This window comes from Chiloscyllium plagiosum, unplaced genomic scaffold (genome assembly GCF_037043375.1).
Source record: "Chiloscyllium plagiosum isolate Xiang-an unplaced genomic scaffold, Cpla_swu_hap1 HiC_scaffold_24, whole genome shotgun sequence".
In the NCBI taxonomy this organism is placed as follows: Eukaryota; Metazoa; Chordata; class Chondrichthyes; order Orectolobiformes; family Hemiscylliidae; genus Chiloscyllium; species Chiloscyllium plagiosum.
Window position 1 is genome coordinate 5282798 of NW_028270162.1, and position 25675 is coordinate 5308472.

A 25675-nucleotide genomic window follows, 5' to 3' on the forward strand; every position below is an offset into this window, starting at 1 on the left:
TGCTGGGGAAGAAATAAGCACTACCGCACTTAGGTGGTAGTGTGGGGGTAAAGAAAAAAAATATAGCAATGATGACAGGGACATTGTTCCTACCTCTGAGCTAGGGGGTCTGGGTACAGGTACCACCTGCATTAGAGGTGAGTAATTACGTCTCTGAACAGGTTGATTAAAAATATATACATTGCAGTGGGAATGTCTTGCATTATAAATATGTGCATTGCCGTGGATGTGCACTACAACACAAATATGGACATTGCAGTAAGGTGCACTACAATGCAACTATGTACATTGCAATGGGGGTTTACTGTAACGGATATGCATTGTAATGCAAATACATAAGTTGCGATAAGGGTGCCCTGCAACGTAAATATGTACATTGCAATGGAGCAGATTCATGACTAGGTCCCGCCTCCTCATGGGCTGCCAGTGCTAATTTGTCAGCGCGGACATCAATCAGAAGGATGTGCCACCGGGACGTCTGCGACGTGCTTGCCCGTACTTCCGGCGGAGGGGGAGTGAGGGCTGGCAGAGAGACGGACGCCATGTTTGATTGTGGGCTCTGATCGGCGTTTCGTTCGGCAAGGCCGCCCGCCCTGGCCTTCCCTTTCTTATTAATTGTCGTGCCTCGATTTCCTCCGGGGCGGTGGGGACGGAGAGAGGGTCTCCCGGTCGTCGCAGCGGAGAGAGGCGGCGGGACCGGCCTGATGGAGGCGCGGCTCCCGCGGTCGCTGTGAAAGACAGAATCGGGTAAGCGGGCGGGAGGCTGCATCGGCGCATGCGCGCAGGGCGAGCCGGCGGGGGCGCGCATCGTGGGCAGGTGGAGCGTGGGGGCGCGCACTGCCCTTTGGCTCAATGCACCTACTAATGTTATTTACAACTTACAACAGAGACTGCAAGCTTTCCTGGCGTTTTAAGAGCAAATAAGTAGCTGCAGTCTAAAAGGAGGAAAGTATATTATGGAGCAATATTAATTTTCTACAAACAGAACTTTATATTATTGTAAAATAACTGTAACCGGCCAGCAGTATTTCAAGAGCTAATATTAGTTTCCTCTATATGTGTAATTTGATCTAGTGAGAGTAGAACAACTGGTGGATTTTAGTTTGGCAAATGTACTCTACAGTTTTATCAAGTTCAGCAACTTTTGTCCAGATATCATAGAGTTGCCACAGTGTGGGAACAGGCTATTTGGCCCATTGAGTCCACACTGCCTCTCTGTGTCTAGTCCTGTTTGAATTATGTAGGTTTTGATGAGGACCCCTCCCCCTTCTTCTCAACTCCAGTGAAGCTTGTGTTAACCTCTCTAGTTTCTTTCCTTATGTCAGTCTTGCCATTCCAGAAATCAGTCTCGTGTATCCTGTTGCACTCCGTTCATAGCCAGAATATCCTTGCTCAGTTAAGGAGGCTAACACTGCATGCACTATTCCAGGCATGGTTTTACCAAGGCCCTGTATAATTGCAGACATTCCTGCTCCTGTACTCAAATCCTTTTCCTGTGAAGGCCAATATACAACAGCTTATAAAACAGTAATTACTGCTCCTAGACTGAAAATATCTCAAAAGAGCAGCAACCTTTACAGCCACAATCTTTTTCTGTCCTCATCTATGGAATGTGTTGCCAGAGGAAGGGGTGGAGGCTGGTACAATTACAACATATAAAAGGCATCTGGATGAGTATGTATATTGGAAGGGTTTATAGGGATATGGGCCAAATATTAAGATATCTAGTTGGCATGGATGTGTTGGACCAACGGGTTTGATACCCTGCTGTGCAGCTCTGTGATTCTATAACATAGCATTTCCCTTCTTCATCCCCTTCTTACTTTCAGCAACTGGTGTACAAGGATACCCAAGTCTTATGGTACCACTTCCTTTCCCAAACTGTTGTCTTTTTTAACAAATTGCATAGCTTGGACTTATCCACATACTTCCTCTGCTGTGCATTTGCCTACCTGTTCAACTTGACCAAATTACAATCCAAATTTCTGCAATCTCCTCGCAGCTTATGCTCTCAGTCAACTTTATATCATCTGCCAACTTTGAGACATTACATTCAGTTCCCTCATCTAAGTCATTAATTCATGTTGTGAGCAGTTGAAGTCCAAACGCTGATCATTAGTGATATTAGTCACTATCTGCCTCTGGGAAAAAAAACGTTTTTTCCGACCTGTCTGCCAATGAGTTCTCATGTCAGTACACTACCTCTAATCCCATGCACTTTAATTTGATGTGCTAAACTCTTACGTGGGACTTTGTTGAAAGCCTTCTTTAGTCCAAGTAAATCCACGTCTGCTGCCTTCTCCCTATCAATTCTTCTAGTTACATCCTTGAAGAATTCCAGTAGATTTGTCAAGCATGCTTTCCCTTTTGTAAATTTATGCTGACTCAGTTGGATCCTGTCACTGTTTTCTAAGTACTTGATATTAAATCTTTTATAATGAACTAAAGCGTTATGCCTATTCCTGATGTCAGAGTAACAGGTTTTTTTAGATTAGATTCCCTACAGTGTGGAAACAGGCCCTTCGGCCCAACCAGTCCACACCGACCCTCCGAAGAGCAACCCACCCAGACTCAATTCCCTCTGACTAATGCGCCTAACACTATGGGCAATTTAGCATGGCCAATTTACCTAACCTGCACATCTTTGGACTGTGGGAGGAAACCGGAGCACCTGGAGGAAACCCATGCAGACACGGGGAGAATGTGCAAACTCCACACTGTCGCCTGAGGTATATAATATTTCTTTTAGACAATAAACAATAGACAATAGTTTCAGGAGTAGGCCATTCTGCCCTTCGAGCGTGCACCACCATTTATTATGATCATGGCTGATCATCCTCAATCAGTATCCTGTTCCTGCCTTATCTCCATAACCCTTGATTCCACTATCCTTGAGAGCTCTATCCAACTCTTTCTTAAATGAATCCAGAGACTGGGCCTCCACAGCCTTCTGGGACAGAGCATTCCACACACCCACCACTCTTTGGGTGAAGAAGTTGCTCCTCATCTCTGTCCTAAATGGCCTACCCCTTATTTTTAAGCTGTGTCCTCTGGTTCGGGACTCACCCATTAGCAGAAACATGTTTCCTGCCTCCAGAGTGTCCAATCCTTTAATAATCTTATTCGTCTCAATCAGATCCCCTCTCAGTCTTCTAAACTCAAGGGTATACAAGCCCAGTCGCTCCAATCTTTCAACGTAAGATAGTCTCGCCATTCCAGGAATTGACCTCGTGAACCTACGCTGCACTCCCTCAATAGCCAGAATGTCTTTCCTCAAATTTGGAGACCTGAACTGCACACAGTATTCCAGGTGTGGTCTCACCAGGGCCCTGTACAGCTGCAGAAGAACCTCTTTGCTTCTATACTCAATCCCTCTTGTTATGAAGGCCCGCGTGCTATTAGCTTTCTTCACTACCTGCAGTGCCTACATGCATAGTGGTATTGCATTAGCAACATTCCAGTCCATTGGAACTGTTTCATACTCTGTGGTCACTATTTCTAGGGCCACTTAAGTATTCTGAGATGTAGATTATTGGGCCTTTAATCCCATGAATTTCTCCAATATTATTTTGCTAATAATATTGATTTCCTTCCTCACTCTCACTAGATTCTGAGATTCCCAACATCATGTTTGTTTTCTCCTTTTTGAAGGCAAAGCCAACGCTTGTGTTTAGTGGGTCTGCTACCTCATTGTTAAAACTTACCTTGTTTCTGACAGTAAGGGGTCTCCATTTGCCTTCACCTATCTTTTCCTCAAAGCTAATCATTGCTGTTATGTTTCATCCAAGCATTTGAGGACTTAATTGGCATTCAGTTTCTCAAATTTGCTCAATAGTTCAGTTAGATCATAGCTGACCTATACCTCAGCTTCATTTTACTTCATATCCCTTGATACTGTTACCTAAAAAAAAATCACTTTCTTCTACCTGACACAATTGCTAAAAGATTGGAAGTGCATTCATACATGAACCCTTCTCTGTAAACAAAAAGGAATATGTTCAAGCCTTGCACCTTTTCTGAATTACTTGGAAGCTTGGAAACCCTGTGTAGTTCAGTGTGTTGCTTTTTCCATGGTAGAGTCCCGGCCAATGAGTATCAACTTGCCTGTCAATCTGACACTCTTCTGTAGAATAAATAGTTGAATTGTTTAAATTCACTATACATAGATTTGCACTGATGAGGGCATGATCAAAAATTTTGGCCACATGTTGCTCTTTTCAGCTTTTTTGGTGTTGCCGGGGTCACATTTAGTATTTTATTGCATATGATATTTATTTTCACTAGTGTCTTGTGAAACATATTCCATAATTCTGGTTGTTTCTCTCTGAAAATTCTATGCTCATAATGCTACAAATAATACTTGTGAATTTAATGAAATATTATTATTTTGAAAAAATGTCAAGAGTAAGGTGACTAATGGTTGTTGTATTAGAGATTTTGCTTGAAATAATGGGGCAAGACATAATTTTTCCTTGGGTGATGAAATTGTTTCACAGAACCAGTGCAACTGTGGCCTGTTAATGTTTTGACGAAAGAAACAGGCTTTGTTGCTCAAGGCATTTTTTGCATTCCACATATTATTCTTGCATTAACAATTAAAGTTAGACTAATGCAGCTCATTACATTAAAAACCCTTGGTACCACATTTATCAAACTATCATTCCACTGTTGGGATGCAATGCCTTATTATGCAATATTAATATTGTTTTAATAAGTACTGAAAAAAAACTGCGATCAATTTTTAAAAATGACAATTTTACATTTCTCACCTTTTGCAATCTTTGCCATACTCTCTCTTCTGGCTCCTTGTATTCCATTTTATCCTTAAAGAATCCTGTCCTCCCCTTCAAATGTCTCCGCAGGCTTTCTTTTCCAGATTTTGTCTACCTATAGTCTGAAATCACTTTTGTGCTCTCTCCTTTTGACCAGACTGGCCATTTGTTCTTCGTTGCCATGACACAGACGGTCACTTTGCTGGTTACTATGTCCTTTCTGCAGAAGACTGCTTATGACTTACTGTTTGTTTCTTGTTCCAGCTTCTCAACTGTTTTTCCTTCCCTGTTTGTTAGAAGGATATGCTGATAGCTTTTCACCAAAGAGGCTGGAAGGAAACTTGTACAGAATATTAACACTGACAGAGACCAGGTGGGCAGATTGGCCTGTTTCTGTACCGTACTTGCTCCTTAATTGATCAAAACCTTTAATCTTCTTGAAAACCTTACTTTGGTCATCCCTCGACCTTTTCTGTTCCAAGAAGAGCAGCCTTTACCTTTCTAGCCTTTCTTTGTGATGCAGGAAATCTCTAGACTGTTTCTAATTCCTTCACATATTTCCAGAAGTGAAGATGCTCTGCATTGTCCAGAGTTTCAATCTAAGGTCAACCTAGGCATTTAGAAATAAAAAAAATTGTCAGCTGAAAATTGGCAGTGTTCTATAAGAGTCTGTCAGAAAGATGATTAAAATCTTTGTTGAGGTACATTTCAGCAGCATCCAAAAAGAGAGAGAGAAATGGAGAGTTTCTGGAACTATCTCCAGAGCATCAAACATGGGAAAAGGCAGGCATGGCTGTCAGTAATGGAGTAAAGCAAGTGGCAATGCACAAGAGGCCAGAGTCCAGGGAATGGGAAATGGTTTGAGGTTTTGTAGCTGGAGGAAGTTAAAGGGAGTGGTGAGACCTTGATAGATATATACACGAGGAAAGCAGTTTTAAAATTGAAGCGTTATGGAGTCATGGAGTTTTGTATCATAGAAAATGATACTCTCCTTAGACCCAACGTGTCCACATTAGTCATTGAGCATCTACTTACTCTAGCCCTATTTACCAGACTTGTCTGTCATGCTTCAGGTGATCATCTGAATGGTACTTAATTGTTGTAATGGTTCCTGCCCCTTTCAGTCAGTGAGTTCCAGATACCTAACACCTTCAGGATGGAAAAAAACTTCTTACATTTCCTCTAAACTTACTGTCCTTCACCTTAAATCTGTGTTCCATGGTTATTAATTCCTCTACTAAAGGTAACAATTTTCTTCCTGTCTACCCCATCTGTGCCCCACCTAATTCTATATGTCTCAATTAGGTTCACCATCACTTTTTCTGCTCTAAGCAAACAGTCCTAGCCTACCTATCTAGTCTCTGTTCATAGCTGAAATGTTCCAGCCTCTACAACATCCTGATGATTTTCTTTTGTACCCTGTCTAGTGCAGTCACATCCTTCCTATAGTGTGGCGGCTGGAAAGGCGTACATTACTCTAGCTGTGGTCTAACTCATGTCTTATACTGCTTTATTTTAACTTCCCTGCTTTTCGATTTAGTTTCTTGACCAATAAAGGCAAATATCCCATATGCTTCCTCAACCACATTATCTACCTTTTCTAAACAAAAAAAGCCAAAGATCTGCAGATGCTGGAAATCAGAAACAAAACCAGATAGTGCTGGAAAAACTGCAGCATCTGTCGAGAAATAGCAGAGATAATGTTTTGGTTCCATGTTTTGATTCCTGCGACCCTTCTTAAGAACACTGCCCTGTTGCCTTCAAGGATCTGTGGATATGCACACAAATGTTTCTCTGTACTTTCTGGGATCTTACTGTTCATTGTAAACTCCCTTGCCTTGTTAGTCCTCCGAAAATGTTTCACCTTATAATTTTAAGGATCAAATTCCATTTTCCTTGTTCTGCCCATCTGACCAGTGCATTTGGACTAAAAACAGGGATCATGAAGTGATAACTCTTTCCCTTGTAATTACGTTTTTTTCAACTTTATTTTAAAGAATACAAATATGAGGTACAATCCAATGCACACAGTGCCAAAAAGTGTGGTGCTGTAAAAGCGCAGCCAGTCAATCCGCATTCTAGGAACAGGAGAGTCAATGTTTTGAACATACACTTTTCCTGAAGAAGAGTGTATGCTTGAAATGTTGACTGTCCTGCTCCTTGGATGCTGCCTGACCGGCTGTGCATTTCCAGCGCCACACATCTTGACTCTGATCTCCAGCATCTGCAGTCCTCGCTTTCTCCTAATACACACAGTGTGATTGTTTTAACCATTTATAGGGTCCTGACTCACAATGAATTGCTGGTGGTAGGGCAAAAGGGTTAATTGTTCAACCAGTGTGTGGTGAATAATGGAATGTTGAGTAGCTTTAATACCTGTGTAGCTCCCTTTCTGTATTAAAGAAGGTAGCAGTAAGGTTTACTTTGAATGGATGATATTTTAAAAATATTTTGTAGATGGTGTCCAAACAAAAACATGAATGTAAATCATGAACAGAGATTGTGAAAATAAAGTATTGTCTTTAATCATCTTTGATGTCCCAAACTGCCGCAACTTTTTGATGTGTAGGTACTCTTGTAGTAAACATGCAAACAAGTGAATTAAGAGCAGGACTTGGCTATTTGGTCGCTTGAAACTTCTCCATCCCATTTGTGTCATTGTGGCTCGCTCTCTCGCTCTCAATGGTCCTGTCTCCACCATTCTCTAGGAAAGTGAATTCCATAGACGTCTGATCCTCTTGAGAAGAAATTCCTCCTCGCTTCCATACTGTGTTTTTAAACTGTGTCCATACTTCTCGTCTCTTCCACAATACTGCACAGTCCCACTAACAGCAAAGTCTTAATGACTAAATGTTTGCAGTCAACACAAATTTGTGAAAGCACCAAGATTTTCCCAATAAGTCGTCATAATAGCTAAGCTACCAAGATTACATCAGATTTAGTACAAAATTGTCTAAAATGTTTTGACTGAGCTAAAAAAATTGCGATGATCTGATATTTGCTATTAAAATAATTTAACTCATTTAAAATTTGCTTTTGAACATTATATTGATTTACAGTTTTGTTGCACAAAATCACTTTTATCGTTACTGTCAGTGAAGCTTATTCTTAACAAAAGATTTTTTTCTCTTCTAGGTTAGCACTCATCCAGAAGAATATTGGTGATGATGCACCATGGCAGTGGTTCACAAAACATACAGCGCCCACTGCAGAGATCCAAGTCGTATACAGGCAATGAGGGAGATGATCAGACTCCTTTACCCCAGTCTCCTGCCACAGTGTTTGGTCCGGCCCTCAGCCCTGTACCACGTACTGTGGCCAGTCCTTCTGGGCCCCAGTCACCCAATTACCAACTTCAGCAACTTATAATGAATCGTAGTCCTGTATCGGCCCAGAATGTTAACATCACGCTGCAGAACGTGAGCCAAGTGATGGCCGGGAGTCAACAAATTACGTTGGCTCCCTTACCAATTCAAAACCCAGCATCCCCAGGGTTCCAGTACAGCTCACAGGCTGTGGGGCAACAAAGGCGGTTTGATCATGGATCACCTTCATACATTCAAGTCACCTCTCCTTTACCTCAAGTCCAGCCACAGAGCCCCACACAGCATAGCCCTGCAACACTTGTGCAGAGTGTGCAACGGCCAGGGACCGCAGCCCCAGGGTTGGGCATGTGCAACCAGAGTCCAACCCGAGGATTTGTGGATGCCAATGTGCTGGTCAGGCAACTGAATCTTAGCCCATCCAGTGCTGGGCACTTTGTGTACCAGGACCCATCCAGCCTCACTCAGATCACTTCAAATGTTGGTGGACAGATACAGCTGACAACGGTGGGCACCTCTGCTTCTGTACCCAGAGAACGCAGACTCTCTCAGCCTCACTCCCAGACTGGTGGAACTATTCACCACCTGGGACCTCAGAGTCCTGCTGCCAGTGGCGCAATGCAACCCTTGCCTAGTCCGAGCCACATCACCACCTCAAACTTGCCTCCGCAGATCAGCAGCATCATACAGGGACAGCTGATTCAGCAGCAGCAACAGCAAGTTCTTCACAGTCAGCAGATAGCCAGACCTGTAAATTATGAAAGGACATCTGTAGCCCTTACCGCGGGTGTGGGAGGGCCATCAGTGTTTGGGATAACATCTCCAACACCACCTAGCCCATCTCGGAACACTGTGACGCAGACCTTGGCATCAACTTGTCTGACTCCTAGTAGCAGTTGCATCCCGTTCGTGAGGAAACAACCAAAGAAGTTGGAAGAGATTCCACCTGCCACCCCAGAGATTTCTCATTTGAGAAAGCAGTGTTTGGAGCACCACCTTGCTGAAATGGAGACTCTACGAGAGACATTTAAGGATTACTTGATTGAACTTTTCTTCCTTCAGCACCGTCAAGGAAATATGATGGATTACTTGGCATTTAGAAGGAAGCCGTGTCTGGCCTTGTTGGCATATTTGAAGCAAAATGACTTGGACCTGGAAGAGGAAGAAGAGGAGGAGCAGTCTGAGGTCATTAATGATGAGGTAAACTAATAATTTACTATTTAGCCCAATGACCATTCATACTTCATTATTTGTGACAATGCAGCACGAGAAAGTGGTTATGCCAATATGCCTAGGCAAATGATAAACTCTTCACTAACAAGCAGATCCTTCGGCTGTCTTTCACATCAGTTGAAATTTGGACTACAGGATGTTTGCAAACCTTTTTAAAGGCAGAAATATTTTGAAGTTTCTTGCCTGTTGGCATTAGCAACCACGCTCTTGCCCTGCTTAACATAAGGGTGAAAATCTCAGCCCATATTGCTTTGTTCAGCAGTTTGTTTAGAAGACTTAAACAAATCATTTTCATCTTGGTTGTAGTGGTGTTGAAAACCCACATTCTTTTATTCCGCTGCCATTTTTTAATGTGTAGAATGTCTCCATTTATTACTGAATGTACGATCAATGTCCACAGTGCAAGTTAAATTATAGTTTAATTCTTTAATAATTCCAATTATTTTGTGGGTGTTTTCTATACTTTAGTGTTGTCATTGCTTCAGTCTATGATATTTAAGTGATTAGTTTCAAACGTTCTAGCTTTAAAAGGGGCCAAATTCATTTTAGATAATTAAAAATTGAATTTTCTGATTGAACGGAATCCAACTGGAGTCATGTAAAATCTTGACTAAGTCAAAACTTTGGACCAATCACACAAGCCTTGTAATGGACATTCAGAATAAATGGAGTTGGGTGTGAAGCGAAAATATTTCGATATTTCAACACATCACCTTTGAATATCTGTGGGATATCTTACCCATTTATATCATTGTTTAGTAATATAAATTGGTGGAAATGTAATGGAAAACCTTAACTGAGTGCATGGTTTCTTTCCACATATCTGTTCAACTTGCTCATTTTATCACCTTAGCCTGTTGATTATCTCCATCTAGCCACATCCATTTTCACTAGTGTTGGTTTTCTGTATAAGGGTGAAAGGAAAGCCAGGAATATTCTGCTGCGCTGCTTGATGTGATATTTTCTAAGGATTGGGATATTGTATACCTTTTAGTTCAACGCTTCTAGACATTTAATTTATATACTCGAAGGAGTAGAGTCTTTTCTCCAGCAGTAAAGCATTGGGTACACCATGCCACAGATTGAGTTTGATTCTTTAGCCAGACTGATCTGCCAATTACAGTTCTTCATTGGGTTTGGCTCACCCATTCTTGGCAAAAACAGGTACCAAGGGTATTTTGATGAAATGGCTCTAATTGTATATGTGTATATTTGCCTAGAAAGAAAAACAATCAAGTTAACTCCTTTTTTTTAAAAAAACAGTAGAGCAAACAGAATCACTTTTGAATGTATTACAACAATTCTGAAAATCTCTGTGGATTTAAAAGGCCAGAAGAAATGATTTTCTCTTCGTACTCTGCTATGTTTTTTATTTAATATTTTATAAGTCCTGAAACAAGAGTTAAAGTACAATTTAGATTATGGTCGACTAAATACCGTTTAATTGTTAATGTAATTTGTTTCTTTCAAAGCTTTTATGGATAAGCCAACATTTGCAAACACTTCTAATTTACAACTTCATAAATACAGTGGCTAAATTATTCAGTATTAATGAAGTATGGATACATTATGTTGAAATCGACTGGAAAGTGATCTGTGTAAACAACTGCAGTTGAGGCTTTTAAAACATAACTCCATCAAAACTTGTAATGTTAACCACGAAATTCAGCAGAAGCCAAGGTGTAACCACTTTTTTTTTTGCTGAGTGTAGAATATATGGGGCAAAAACTACAAATATGAGAAAAAAACTCTGCAGACAATAAAGACATTTTGTCTTTTTTAAATTAAGAATCAATGAAATGAATATTACTGGGAAGAGCCCAGAATGTGGATAAGCTTGACAAATCTGGACCACTTGGTGCTAAACTATACCGCGATCTGGCAGTACATCAAAATCAGAACGCTGTAGTACTTCATTATAAGGGGGTCACCAAGAAATCAAACAGGGAATTCAAAAGCAACTTCTTTAACTAGTGATTGTATGAAACTCACTATCATAGTGAATTGTGTGAAACTTGCTAATGTATGTAATAGTTTTGGTGAACAGCATTTTAAGAGGAAGTTGGGTCAGAATTTGAAAGCAAAAGTAGAATATGGTGATTTGTATTAGACTCTGTAATTCTGTATTACATTTCTAAACCACTGAAAATTTTGGGATTTTGATCATCTGGTCAGGCAAAGTTGTGTTTGAGATGGGCTAAGTAATTGTGTAATTGTTTGTAGTTTTATACTTGAAATGTCCAGCTACTGTTAAAGAACCCAGTATCCTTAATCAAGAAGTACTTATTTATATACCCAAAGTTTAATTTAAAAGGAATTTGCTGTTGGATTTACCTTTGGCTCAGACGTGATCTACAGTAAACTGTTTCTATATTTAGGTGCTGTGGGTATTTGCATGGTCTTTTTGGACTGTAAATTACTTATAACATCCACAAAAGCTAAAATGTTCATTGCATCTTGGTAATAATTTGGCTGTTGAATCTGCCCCACCAGTTCTATCTTTTTTTAAAATCTTAATTTCCTGCCTTTTCTGCAATTGCTTAAAGCACTTGATTTCCAAGTAATTTTCTTTATAAGTAATTCAGTAGGTTTTTGCTTTGTAATCTAAGATTTTCTGGAACTGTGCATTACACATGCTCTCAACCCTGTGTGAGAAGAGCTTTTTCCTGAATGTAGTTCTTGTGAAAGTGTCTAATGCACTCCATTCAGTTAGTGCAGTCAAAAAGTGAACATGTTTTATTTTCCTAAAGTTTCATTTTTTAAAAAAAAGGATTCCTGTATTTGGGCAATACGTGCAGAGCTGTTTTTGTTGTCTATCAGTTTTTGCAGCAGGGTTTTAGTAACTTTGACTTTGAAACTTCTTTGTGTACAACAGCAATAATTTTGATAGACGTTCAACATTTATGCATACTGATGCTAAAAGTTACTTTGCATTGTGTTTTTATTTATAATTTATTGTACAGGTTGAGAGTTTTCATGTCAGCTGTTTGTGCCATTGTTTGCAATGTTCATTGACTTGATTTTTAAGAATTAATTTGTCTACATTTGTTATTATCCACAATCTCTTTCACTTCAGTGTGATCCATGTTTTCAATAACTGTTAGTTGGATGAATGCATGTTGTGTGTTGAATTCTTTATTATGTGTGTTGCTGTGGAGGTGGTCCTCCAATAATAATTTTTTTTAAAAAATGGCAGTCCATGTAGCATTTTAGTGTGATAAAATGCCCTGAAGCAGTTTGCAGAAGTATAATCAAAAATATCTGACTCCAGGTGGGAATAAAAAGGGGACATTGAGAAAGGTGACCAAAACCTAGGTCTTGGGACTGAAGAGAGAATTCCAGAGCTTTACAGTCAATGCAGCTGAGGTCATGGCTGCCCATGGCAGAGCAAGGACAATTGGAAATGCCAAAGAGGTCAAAATTTGAGGAATGCAGAGATCCTGGAAGATTGTACAGTTGGTGGAAGTGTAAAGATGGAGAGGACCGAAGTCACGGAAACATTTAGTTACAAGAGTGTAAGTTTTAAATTTGACGCATAATAGAACTTGAGCCAATGATGAAACTAGTTATTATTGATCCTCTGCACTTCCTACATATACATTCTGAACAGACATGGACAAAAAAGTGAGGATTGTTGTATGCATGCACTGATGAGTAAAAGAGTTTTGCACATTTTCTACAAAAGGATAAATGTTCCTTTTCCTTGATTTTGTGTATTGTTGCTTTATAAGGAAGTCAACAGTGATGTCGAGCTGAAGTCTGATGATCAGAGTTCGGCTTATTTCTCGTCATTACTTTATATGTCTTGTTTGAGTGTTACTATCACAGGTTTATCCCAATAACCAATGATTCTAATTAACGCACAGTGTAAGTTTCACATTTATGACAGACGATGGCAAACCTCAGGTGGATCTAACTATTTTTGAGATTCTGTTTGATTGAGCAGGGAGTTTTACTATTATCCTGCCCCACGTTGCTTCCTCAATCAGCACAATGATGAACTGGTTAATTGACCGGCAATCATTTACTTACATAGAACATAGCACATAGAACAGTACAGCACAGAACAGGCCCTTCGGCCCACGATGTTTTGCCGAGGATTATTCCTAATCTAAAATAAAATAACTGAACGTACGTGCCCCTCAATTCACTGTTGTCCATATGCATGTCCTGCAGTTGCTTAAATGTCCCTAATGACTCTGCTTCCACCACCACTGCTGCTAACGCGTTCCATGCATTCACAACTCTGCGTGATGAATCCACCTCTGTCTCCTCCACTCCTTCCTCAATATCTTGAAACTATGACTCCTCCTGCCAGTCAATCCTGCCCTGGGGAAAGGTCTCTGGCTATTGACTCTATCCATGCCTCTCATTACCTTGTATACTTCAATCAGATTACCTCTCTTCCTCCTCCTCTCCAGAGAAAAAAGTCCGAGCTTAGTTAACCTCTCCTTGTAAGACAAGCCCTCTAGTCCGGCAGCATCCTGGTAAACCTTCTTTGCACCCTCTCCAAAGCCTCAGTATCTTTCCTACAGTAAGGCGACTAGAACTGGACACAGTCATCCAAATGTGGTCTCACCAGGGTCTTGTAGAGCTGCAGCAAAACCTTGCGGCTCTTAAACTTGACCCCCTGTTAATGAAAGCCAAAACACCATATGCTTTCTTAACAACCTTATCCACTTGGGTGGCAACTTTGAGGGCTCTATGCACTTGAACACCCAAGATCCCTCTGTTCCTCCACTCTGCCAAGAATCCTGTCTTTAATCCTACATTCAGCATTCAAGTTTGACCTTCCAAAATGCATCACTTCATATTTATCCAGGTTGAACTCCATCTGCCATTTCTCAGCCCAGCTCTGCATCCTAACTATGTCGTGCTGCAGCCTGCAATAGCCCTCGATACTATCAATGGCACCTCCAACCTTTGTGTCATCGGCAAATTTACTAACCACCTCATCCAAGTCATTTATAAAAACTACAAAGAGCAGAGGCCCAAGAACAGAGCCCTGTGGGACACCACTCACCACTGACCTCCAGGCAGAATACTTTCCATCTACAATCACTCTCTGCCTTCTGTCAGCCAACCAATTCTGAATACAGACCGCCAAATCTCCCTGTATCCCATACCTCCTGACTTTATGAATGAGCCTACCATGGGGAACCTTATCAAATGCCTTGCTGAAGTCCATAGACACCATGTCCACTGCTCGACCTTTGTTGACCTGAACCATCGCCTTCTCAAAGAACTCAATAAGATTTGTGACACATGACTTGCCCCTCACAATGCCAAGCTGATTTCTTTTAATCACGCTATGCTTTTCCAAATAGTCATAAATCCTATCCCTCAGAATTCTTTCCAAAACCTTGCTGACCACAGATGTAAGACTGACTGGTCTGTAATTGTCAGGGGTTTCCCTATTCCTCTCCTTGAAAAGAGGAACAGCATTCACCTCCCTCCAGTCCTCTGGTACGACTCCCGTGGAGAGTGAGAAAGCAAAGATCTTCGCCAGCAGCTTTGCAACCTCCTTTCTCGCTTCCCCGAGCAGCCTAGGATAAATCTGGTCAGGCCCTGGGAACTTATCAATCTTAATGTCTGCTAAAATTTCCAGCACATCAACTTCTTCAATCTTGATCTTGATCAAGTCTGTTTCCCAGCTCCTCAAAGTTCTCATTCACAACAAGGTTCTTCTCCTTAGTGAAAACCGAAGCAAAAAACTCATTTAAGGCTTCCCTATCTGCTCAGACTCCACGCACAAGTTCCCTACGCTATTCCTGACTGGCCCTACCTTCTCCCAGATCATTTTCTTATTCCGCACATATGAGTGAAATGCCTTTTGGGTTCTCCCTGATCTTTCCTGTAATCCTCTATAAAGCTGTGTTAGATCTTTGCTTCCTCCACCTTATGTAACTGCTCCTTTCCCTCTCAAAGCCATAGTAAACGTGAGGCAGTTGTGGTCACTGTCACCAAAGTGTTCTCCCACAGCAAGATCTGACATCTGTTCTGGTTCATTGCTGAGCACCAAATCCAAAATAGCCTCTCCCCTCATCAGCCTGCCTACATACTGAACACATCTGACAAAAATGGCTCCATCCAAACCATCTGCACTAAGGAGATTTACTTACTGTTGAGTTCTAAAGTAGGAATTTCGTTCTGTAGCTCTGAGCGGCCTCGGCAATATTTTAGCTGGGATATTGTTTGCAGTTTTGGTCTCCCGACCTAAGGATATACTTGAAATAGAGGGAGTGCAGCGAATGTCTACGAGCTTGGTATTGGGAATGGTAGGACTATCCTATGAGGTAATATTGGCTTGACCGAGTCTGTATTCACTAGAGTTTAGATGATTGGGGGGTGGGGGGGGGACATCTGATTTAAATGTCCTGATGAAGGTTCATGCTCGAAACGTCGACACTCCTGCACCTCGGATGCCAGCTAACCTGCTGTGCCTTTTCCTGCACCACACATTTAAATCAGAGTTGATAAAGTAAAGATTTTAACTGGCCTAGACAGACTAAATGTAGGGAGGATAGTTCTCTGGTTGCGGAGACTAGAACCTGGGGTCACAGTCTCAGGATATGACGTAGAACATTTAGGTCTAAGATGAAGAAATCTTCTTTTCTCTGAGAGTGGTCAGCCTGTGGAATTCACTATCTCTCACTACTGTGGAAGCCATGTCAATGAGTATAATCAACAAGAGATTGATAAGTTGGGACTTGAACCCAGCCCTCTTGACTCAGAGCTAGGAACATTGCCACTGTGCCACAAGTGCCCAGCTAATTAGCATGTTCAGAGATGTTATTACACCCCTCTGGAGCAGTTGGGACTTGAACCCAGGGGCAGGCATACTATCACTATGCCACAAGAGGACCCTAAATGTGAATCAGTAAAGTCTCGGTTAGAAGCCAGCAGGTTTAGTTAGTAGGATGATTGAACTAATAACCTTGCCGTTATTAGCACTGCACTCTAACCATGTCAGCCAGCCGATTTGTGGGCCCTATTCTTCAAATAGCTCCATGGGATTTATTGTATGCACCTGAATAGCCAGACAGTTATTACTGATTTTTTTTTAAACCTGATTAAATTATTAGCAGTTTTAAATGAATGATTCAGCTATTAAGAATATGCTGTGCCCTTTTAAGTTTGATAGGCGTACTTCTGTATTGGGTTTTCATGTATTTTGGTTTGTTTTAAATCACTCCTGTCCTTCTAGCCTGAGCTCACGTATTATATTCAACTACTTACTGAGCTATTTGACAAAGTGACAGATCCAATCAAGCAGCTCTAGCTCATGGGTTTTTAATTATGTAGGACAATTGCCAGCTGCTGTGGATGCTTTTGGAAGTCCTATTTTAAAAGTATGCTGTAATGAATTAAAAGATTTATGAATTGGCTTTCTGTATAGTAATTACATTTTGGGCAGCTACCTAATGGACTCTTTAAAGATTCGTAGTTTTGAAATCTTTGTATTCTGTAACACTGCATTTGGAAATTCAAAACCATTGCATTCTTTGATGTGAGGGAAAGGGATACAGCATTTGGATCCAGCTTCTGCAGACTTAGCTTAATCTTCACTTAAAGTTATTTGTTATGTAATTTTTGTAGAGCAACGATTTGTAGTTCAGAAGCAAAGCTGAACTTAAATTTGAGAAGGAGAGAAGGCTAAAATTGTTTGGCAGTCTTAGCTAAGGTGTTGGCTGGGAAGAACATGCAAAGCAGAGATTCCACAACAAAACCCAGTGTGACAGGTTGCAATAACATGTCAAGTTTACATGGGTGATTTCCTAAATAAGTGTTTCCTTTAAAAATATCCAGTGGATGGTGTTGACTGGAGTTGTGCACAGGTTTATGATTTTTGTTGTATTATAGTTTATCTAATTAAATGTAATTCAAACTCTTGAAATATGCTAAAATGAGGAATTTGCTATCTTGTGTAGACAAATTAAGGCAAATAGCTTTAATTTTTTTGTCTCAAAAGTTAGAAATACTAATCAGTCTAGTATTGGTTTTCATGTTTATTTAACTTTGATAGACCGGCCTTACTTTCATTTTTATGGAAATTAGCAAGGACAGTGATATTAATGGATTAAGTTTGCAACCTCTCCTATATCACTTGACATCCTATAATGTCTTTGCTTTGAGAATCTGGTATTCTCACTCTGACATTTACTTGAGAGGTGTTGACTTTTTCTGTTTTATTGACAATGAGACTTTAACCTTCTTTATTGCAAGATTTACCTGATGTTTGTAGGGTTTGATTGAAATAATATGTAATTACCAGTGCTTAATGTCTCGAAGAGGATTGCTAAAATGATGATACAAGTTCTGTTTGTAGTTTTAGCCTATTTTGGTGATGCTTTATTATACTCAGTGCTTTTAATTTAGAAAACCCTGTTATCATAAGTCTCTGTAGAATACAAGCAGTGGTTGCAATTTGTACAAAATAAAAGTAAACATAAAGTTCATGAAAGAAAAAGACTTAATTGTAGACATGCCTCCGCCTGTTGCAGATTTAAAATCCGTGGCCTCTTAAGTGGCAGTAGTAGTTCTAAAACTGCATGCTGCAAGTGATCTGAGGTAGCAGGACTGTTAACTGCCGGCTTCTCTCTTTAGGTCTTTTGGAACATTGAGGGAGGTTTTAGGATTTTTTTTATTTCTGAAACTGATGTTGAATTGTGATAATCAACATGAAGGCTTCTGTGATTAACTCTTCAAGTGTCTTGTTTTATATAAAATAAAACCTTTTCAGATTCACTGGGGCAGTGCACTGAAATTGAGCCTTACTATTCTTGGAGTCATCGCAAATGTGAAAAGATCTTGTCAGATTATCCAAAGTTCCAAGTTTACTTGATTGACAAACTTAGATTAAAATACAACATTCACCAGAGGAGTTCTGAATTTAACAGAAGAATAACTGTTTATTACCAACAAATTATCTTTAACCAGTGGCAGCTAGGAAATATGAATTGCTAGCTTATAACTCTACAACTTTAACTCTATCTTGTCTCACACACGCATTTGTACAGAGGAACCGATGCGGTGTTTCTTTCTGTTTTTTCTAATTCCTCTTAGCTCGTTGCTGTTGACACAAGGTTGGTGGCAAACCAATGCTCTCTTCCATTCACTGATTGAGAATTTGTTCTTTCACTGCCTTTAAAGACATTTTATTCCATCTTGAAAAGGCGGAAGGTGAAAGTGGAAGGCAGCTAGCAGTTACTGGAGATTTGGTGGTCCATCCACATGAGAGATTCTTTGCCGCTTCACAGGCTGAGTGGGTTCTTTGCTGCACTGGCTCTACACAAGCCTTGGTCACCTGTCCAGAAGCCAATCGAAACATTGCCAAGCAATTGTTCCTTAGTTCTGAACTTATGAACTTTTACAGTGTTTGTTCCAGGAAAATCTCAATATGCTCCAGTAAACCTGATTTTTAAAATTGGAGGGAACCTCTTTGCACAGCCTCCTTGTTTTAAAGCAGTATCTTCCTTTCTTAGACAACATTCCAAAAATAAAATTAAATAAAAAAAGATGTGGCCTTTACACAGAGAAATTTTAATGAATTAACATTTAAATCAATAAAACAACATAATTACTTCCCATCGTCTGTCTCCACATCTCAGAATTTTTGAGGTCGCCTTTGTTTGTACTTTCAAATGTGATTCCATTGGGTTCAAATTCATACTGATTCTTGCCTTCAGAGATGCTTCAAGTGATGTTGTTTTAGCAAAAGATCTTATTTTGGCCTTGAATAAATTTCTTTGTTCGCCAAACCAATTGGTAAAAATGAAAATCGACAAAATGTTTGCGATGAATCCGTGAAGCAAGCCTAGGAAGAAAAATAATTCAAACAGAAGTTTCCTGGCTGTCCTTGTACCACAAATTACTTTCTTTCACTCAGACTTAATGTTTCAGTTTCGAACCTGTGAATGAATGCATTGTTTTTATTTAAGGTAAAAGTGGTGACAGGAAAGGATGGCCAGACTGGGACACCAGTTGCCATAGCAACACAGCTTCCCCCTAATGTTTCTGCTGCATTTTCAACACAGCAGCAGCAACAGTTTCAGGTAAGGAGTCAATGTGGCACTGACAAGTCTGTGAATCATTATGGCAATACAGGGGTGAAAACCTGTTACATCATTGTGCTGTGGTTACTGTGCTTGTTTCTGATATGTGCTTTTTTTTCTCTTGTCCTTCTGTAGCAAACACATCAAGGTACACCTGTGGCAGGCACAGCCAATACAGTGGAGATTGAAGCTTTCAAAAGACAGCAGGCTTTGTCCCAAACAGGTACGTTTCTTTTTGAAACTGTTTCCCAAGTACTTGTGCCACAAATATGGTATAATTTATGTGGAGTGAATTTACCTTTGACCTCCATTGATTGGAGGATTATACAACACTTTTCACTAATACATGTAGCAAGTACACGTAACAATAAATAAATCAAATAAAAGGATCCTTTATCGTAAACTCAGTACTGCTTTTTGTGCTGTGTTGCCCCATGTTGCATTTTAAAATCTGAAATGGCAAACCATGCTATAATGTAGAAAGCTTAAAGGTTCTCTGTTGCATGTTATATGCGACCAGGATTCTAGCATTCCTTCAATCTCTGTTCAAATGACAAAACATAAATTGCTGCTGCTTTAGGTTAGATTTTCTTCCCATAACCAATCTAGAGCCATCCATTATCCATGTATTTGGTGAATTAATATGTTGTTGGGGGTATGTGCTCTCCTTTTGAAGTGTTCCTACTTCACATTCTTTCAAGTTTCCTCTCCCTCTTGGCAATGTTAAAGGCACTTACCTCACTACTCTTCTGATATAGATTGTTTTGCAGCTGTTACAGGTGATATTGAGCCTTTCTAGTTTATCCTCTTGTTTATTTGCTGCTATTTTTGCTTCCATGAACACAACTTCCTTTTATTTATGTTTATAAGTGTTTATGACCACTCACGTCACTTGTGTTACTTTGGCGTTGACAATGCTTCATGGTTCCCCAACTTCAGAATCTGTCTCTGATAAAGTTTACAGTATATGATAAAAATTTTAAAGTATGTTGCATTGCCGTAGTGTTTGAAATGAGATTGGCTAGATGGATCTTGTTGACAATGAGATCCCTGATTGGGGCTGTTAATTTAGGCTAATCCGGGAGCCCTGGCTGACAGATATAAACTGGAATGTCAGAGAGTCTCCTCTCTTTGAGGATTGGCTCTGTGCTGGCTGGTCTGACTCCATGAAATGTGCGCATGTAAATGAAGGGTGATTTGGTGGTAGGGTACTGGCCTCTGTGCAGTTGTTTTAATTGCACTTTTTGATTTCAACAACAACTGGAAGTTATTTACTAGCTATTAATGTACCTGTGGTCAGACTAAGGTGGGAATGGGAAAGGGTTTAGTAATGGTGCCACAAGGTGGTGATAAAGGTTTAGGCTGTGATGGTGATTCAAAGTGAGGGAAGATTGAGAAAAGCTGGAGGGATTTTGACTAGGCCAACATCCAGTGCTCAGCCTGAATTGTTCAGAGGACTGATAAGAATCAACTATATCACCATGGGTTTGCAAAGTTAAAAATCACACAACACCAGGTTATAGTCCACCAGGTTTAATTGGAAGCACACTAGCTTTCAGAGCGCCATTCCTTCATCAGGTGGTTGTGGAGGGCTCATAGTTGTGTCCTCCACAACCATCTGATGAAGGAGCGTCGCTCCGAAAGCTAGTGTGCTTCCAATTAAACCTGGTGGACTCTAACCTGGTGTTGTGTGATTTTTAACTTTGTACACCCCAGTCCAACCCCAGCTTCTCCAAATCACGACCATGGGTTTGGACTTGCATGTAGGCCGGACCAGATGAAGGTGGCAGATTTCCTTCTGTACAGCATATTAGTGAACTAAATGGGATTTTGCAACAATTGACAATGGTTACATGGTTGCCATTTGACGAGCATTTTATATCTAGATTTTTAATTGAATTTCTTCATTTGCAACCATAGAAGACTGGGAGGAGGTCCTTGTGGAATATAAATACCAGCACACTGAGCAATTAAGCTGGCTTGTTTCTGTGCTGTAAAATGAATATAACAGCGCATGCTAATTATCTATGGCGAAGTAGATGGTGTTGGTGGATAATGGTATTTTGACATTTTATTCATTTGTGGAGAATGCGCATCACTAGTTAAGCTCATCTATGACTGCCCTGGAAAAATGCTGGTGAGACATAGTCTAAGACAGTTGCAGTCCTAGGGATGTAGCTGTTCACATGTGTGTATACACGTAAGCATGTGGTAGAACTGCCTGAAGTACCTTACATGTGCATAGCAAAGCAAATGTTGACACTAAGCCAAAACAAGGTGGTGGTAAAATTTTGGTGTGGAGGAGAGAAAAATAGTAATTTAGTTTAAGGAGGGAACTTGGGGGTCTAGATAGCAGAAGGTGTAGGAGGGAGTCATGTGGAGAAAGAAAGAACAGTTTAGTGGAGCACTATGTGAGAGTCCAGTTATATAGCACTTAATAAAGGAGTATTACATAAAGCGGAAGAGATGAAAGATGCTGATAGTGGCTTTGGAGGCTAGAAGTAAGAGCAGGAGGTATACAGTGTACTCTCTGAGATTCAGTTGTCAGATTTTGACATGCATTAATGTATTGGACTTGGAGAGCTAAATTTGCTTATGACACAAAACTTCGCAGCATAGCAAATAGTGAGGAAGGCAGTAATAGATTTCAAGAGGACATAGACTGGTGGATTGTGTGAACCAGGGCAAGTGAAATTCAATGCAGAGAAGTGTGATGGGATAAATTTTTATAGGAAGTACAATGATACATGCTAAATGATGCAATTTTACAAGGAGACCTGGGAATTGAGGGAGTTGTGATGGTGGTTGAATGCCTATTTTTAAAGATGGGATTATAGATTAAACAAAGCAGTTAATTAAGCATGCATACGTTTGGACTTGAGAAGAAAAGATGTAGAATATAAAAGCCAGAAAGGTGAGGCTCCATGGCCACAAAACACTGGTTTAGCCCCATCTGGAGTATTGTTATCCATACTTTATGGAAATTTTGAAGAGGGTACAGAAGAGATTAACTAGAATGGTTTGAGGGGTGAAGTATATCATTTGTACCGATAGAGTGGAGAACATAAACACAGAAATTAAGAGACCATTCAGTATGACCATGACTTATCCTCCATCTCAGCACCTTTTCTCCTGCTCTCTCCCTGTATCCGTTGATGCCTTAAGTGTTTAGAAATCTGTTTCTTTCTTAACTATATCCAATGAGTTGGCATTCATCACTTTATGGGGTAGAGAATTTCACAAGAACATCAACTACTGAGTGAAGAATTTGGTCCTCATCTTAGCCCTAAATGGTCTTTCCTATATCCTGAGGTCATGATTCCTTGTCCTAGACCATCCCTCATCCCCCTGCTGTTGAAGAGAAATATCATCTGTGCTCTAGTCTGCCCAGTCCTGTCCAGTATTTCATATGTTTCAATGCAGTTCCCCCTTTCATTCTTCTAAACCTTTTGAATACAGGCCTAGTTAACCCAATCTCTTATGATAATACTTGCATTCCAGGAATCAGACTGATGAACCTTTGCTGACCTCCCTCCATGGCAAGTATATCTTTTGGGTAAGGAGACCCAAACTGCATTCAGTACTCCAGGTGAAGTCTCATTAACGCTGTCCACACCTGCAGCAAGACATGCTTGGTCCTGTACTCTAATCCCCTTCCAGTGAAGACAAGCATACCATTTGCTTTTCTAAATGCTTGCTGCAGCCGTACGCTTACTCTTGGTCACTGATGTGCAAAGGCATCCAGGTCCCTTTGTACGTCACATTTCCAAATTTACCACTGTTTAAATATACTCTTACCATTCTGTTTTTCCTACTTCTGTGGACAATTTCACATTTAACCACATTATTCTGCATCAATACAATATTTTCCCTCTCACTCAACTTGATTAAATCACCTTGAAGCCTCTTCCTCCTCACATTTCCTCTTAGTTCTGTGCTGTCAGCAAACTTGGAAATATTGGCCCAAATGCTGATTCTTAAGTTACCCCACTCCGCACTGTTTCTGACTCCAAATAAAAGTCATTTGTTCCAACTCCCTGTTGGAGTTGTCCTTGAAACAAAGCCAAGAAGTGATTTGATATAGATGTTTAAAACCATCATGAGTTTAGAAAGAGTAAACGAAGGGGAATGCTTTGCAATGGTTAAAGCTGTTTTTGTACAGCTAGTTAAGGTAGAGATTTAAGGCTGAAGGACTAGCGACGACGTAGAAAAACTCTGATTTGAGAGGTAAACTTTTGGAATACACTGCCTGATGGGATGTTGAAAACAGATTCTGTGATAATATTCCAAGAGAACTGGGTATACTCTTAATGGGGAAAAGATTTCAGAGATGTGGATGGTGGATTATCCTCGCTGGATCATTCTTTGAAATAGCTGGTGCAGACTTGATAGGCTAAATGTCGACTTGTTATAGTTTTATGGTTACGTTATTATAATTCTAGAAGCTGTCTATGCAGTGGTTAGTTTTTCTATATAATCTGTTCAGGAGTGTAAGGAAGGCCCTAAAAGAGTCTCCTGCATTATGGGAGTGTGATAGTTTTCACCTTAATGTATTTGATATTCTTAGGTTCTATGGAGTCAGTGACTCTCATAAACAGTCTAAAGATTTTACATTTAGAGACTTGCCCTTTCCATTGTTTTATTTGTGCAGTGTACTAACAACTTGTGATTTGGGTGTTTTTGCTTTCATATGCATCTTTCATCAGTCCCTCTGGTGGAAGACAGAGACCCTTAATGAAAACGAGATCAGATTTTATTGTTAATCCATTTCACAAGTGAATGTCAACCATAATTTGTTTCACTTCAGTCAATACAACTTTTCTTCATGTAATAATACACAATAATAAACGCATGAAGGAGATGATGGCATAATGAACAAGTAATCCAGAGATCCAATCTATGTTCTGTGGATATGAGTTTGAATTCCGCCATGACAAATGTTGAAATATGTATTCAATGTTAAAGAAAAGTCCTGACTTAAAAGTTAGTCTAACCGTGACCATGTGGCCCGCAGAGAAAAAACAGAATGGTGTGTTGTTTCCCTGGTGCCAGGATCAAGGATGTCTGAGAGTGCAGAATGTTCTCACAAGGGAGAGGGGCCAGCAGGAGGTCATTGTACACATTGGAACCAACGACATTGGAAGGGAAAAGGTTGAGATTCTGAAGGGAAATTACAGAGAGTTAGGCAGAAATTTAAAAAGGATTACTGCCAGTGCTACGAGCTAGTGAGGGCAGGAATAGTTGGATAGAGCAAATGAATGCATGGCTGAGGAGCTGGTGTATGGGAGAAGGATTCACATTTTTGGATCATTAGAATCTCTTTTGGGGTGGAAGTGACCTGTACAAGAAGGACGGATTGCACCTAAATTGGAAGGGGACTAATATACTGGCAGGGAAATTTAAACTAGTAAGGTGGGGGCGTGGGACCCAGAGAGATAGTGAGGAAAGAGATCAATCTGAGACGGATACAGCTGAGAACTGAACTGAGTCAAACAGTCAGGGCAGGCAGGGACAAGGTAGGACTACTAAATTAAACCTCGGCATGGTTAGGAACATGGGACTGGGATATCATAGCAATTACGGAAACATGGCTCAGGGATGGGCAGGACTGGTAGCTTAACATTCCAGGATACAAATGCTAAAGGAAGGATAGAAAGGGAGGCAAGAGAGGAGGGGGAGTGGCATTTTTGATAAGGGATAACATTACAGCTGTGCTGAGGGAGGATATTCCTGGAAGTACATCCAGGGAGTTATTTGTGTGGAACTGAGAAATAAGAAAGGGATGATCACCTTATTGGGATTGTATTATAGACCATCTCAATAGTCAGAGGGAAATTGAGAAACCAACTTGTAAGGAGATCTTATCTACTTGTAAGAATAATAAGGTAGTTATGGTAGGGGATTTTAACTTTCCAGACATCGACTGGGACTGCCATAGTGTTAAAGGTTTAAATGGAGAGGAATTTCTTAAGTGTGTACAAGACAATTTTCAGATTCAGTATGTGGATGTACCCACTAGAGAAGGTGCAAAACTTGACCTACTCTTGGGAAATAAGGCAGGGCAGGTGACTGAGGTGTCAGTGGGGGAGCACTTTGGGGCCAGCGACCATAATTCTATTTGTTTTAAAATAGTGATGGAAAAGGATAGACCAGATCTAAAAGTTGAAGTTCTAAATTGGAGAAAGGCCAATTTTGACGGTATTAGGCAAGAACTTTCGAAAGCTGATTGGAGGCAGATGTTTGCAGTAAAGGGATGGCTGGAAAATGGGAAGCCTTCAGAAATGAGATAACA

The 25675-nt window shown here is 40.3% G+C and overlaps 1 protein-coding gene across 8 annotated transcripts in view; it reads left to right on the top strand.

Annotated features, from left to right (window-relative positions):
• The first annotated feature begins 386 nt into the window (after positions 1-386).
• Positions 387-25675, top strand: part of ep400 (E1A binding protein p400) — a 151469-nt gene continuing 126180 nt past the window's right edge. For 2 of the 8 annotated variants that reach the window (XM_043715350.2, XM_043715352.2), the window contains exons 1-4: positions 388-747; positions 7908-9295; positions 19270-19383; positions 19519-19606. In XM_043715350.2, the coding sequence (XP_043571285.2) occupies positions 7937-9295; positions 19270-19383; positions 19519-19606 (1561 nt within the window). In that variant the 5' untranslated portion in view covers positions 388-747; positions 7908-7936. Of the gene's footprint in view, positions 748-7907; positions 9296-19269; positions 19384-19518; positions 19607-25675 lie in introns of all 8 variants that reach the window. The other 6 variants (XM_043715355.2, XM_043715357.2, XM_043715351.2 and 3 more) reach the window with 5 other exon arrangements.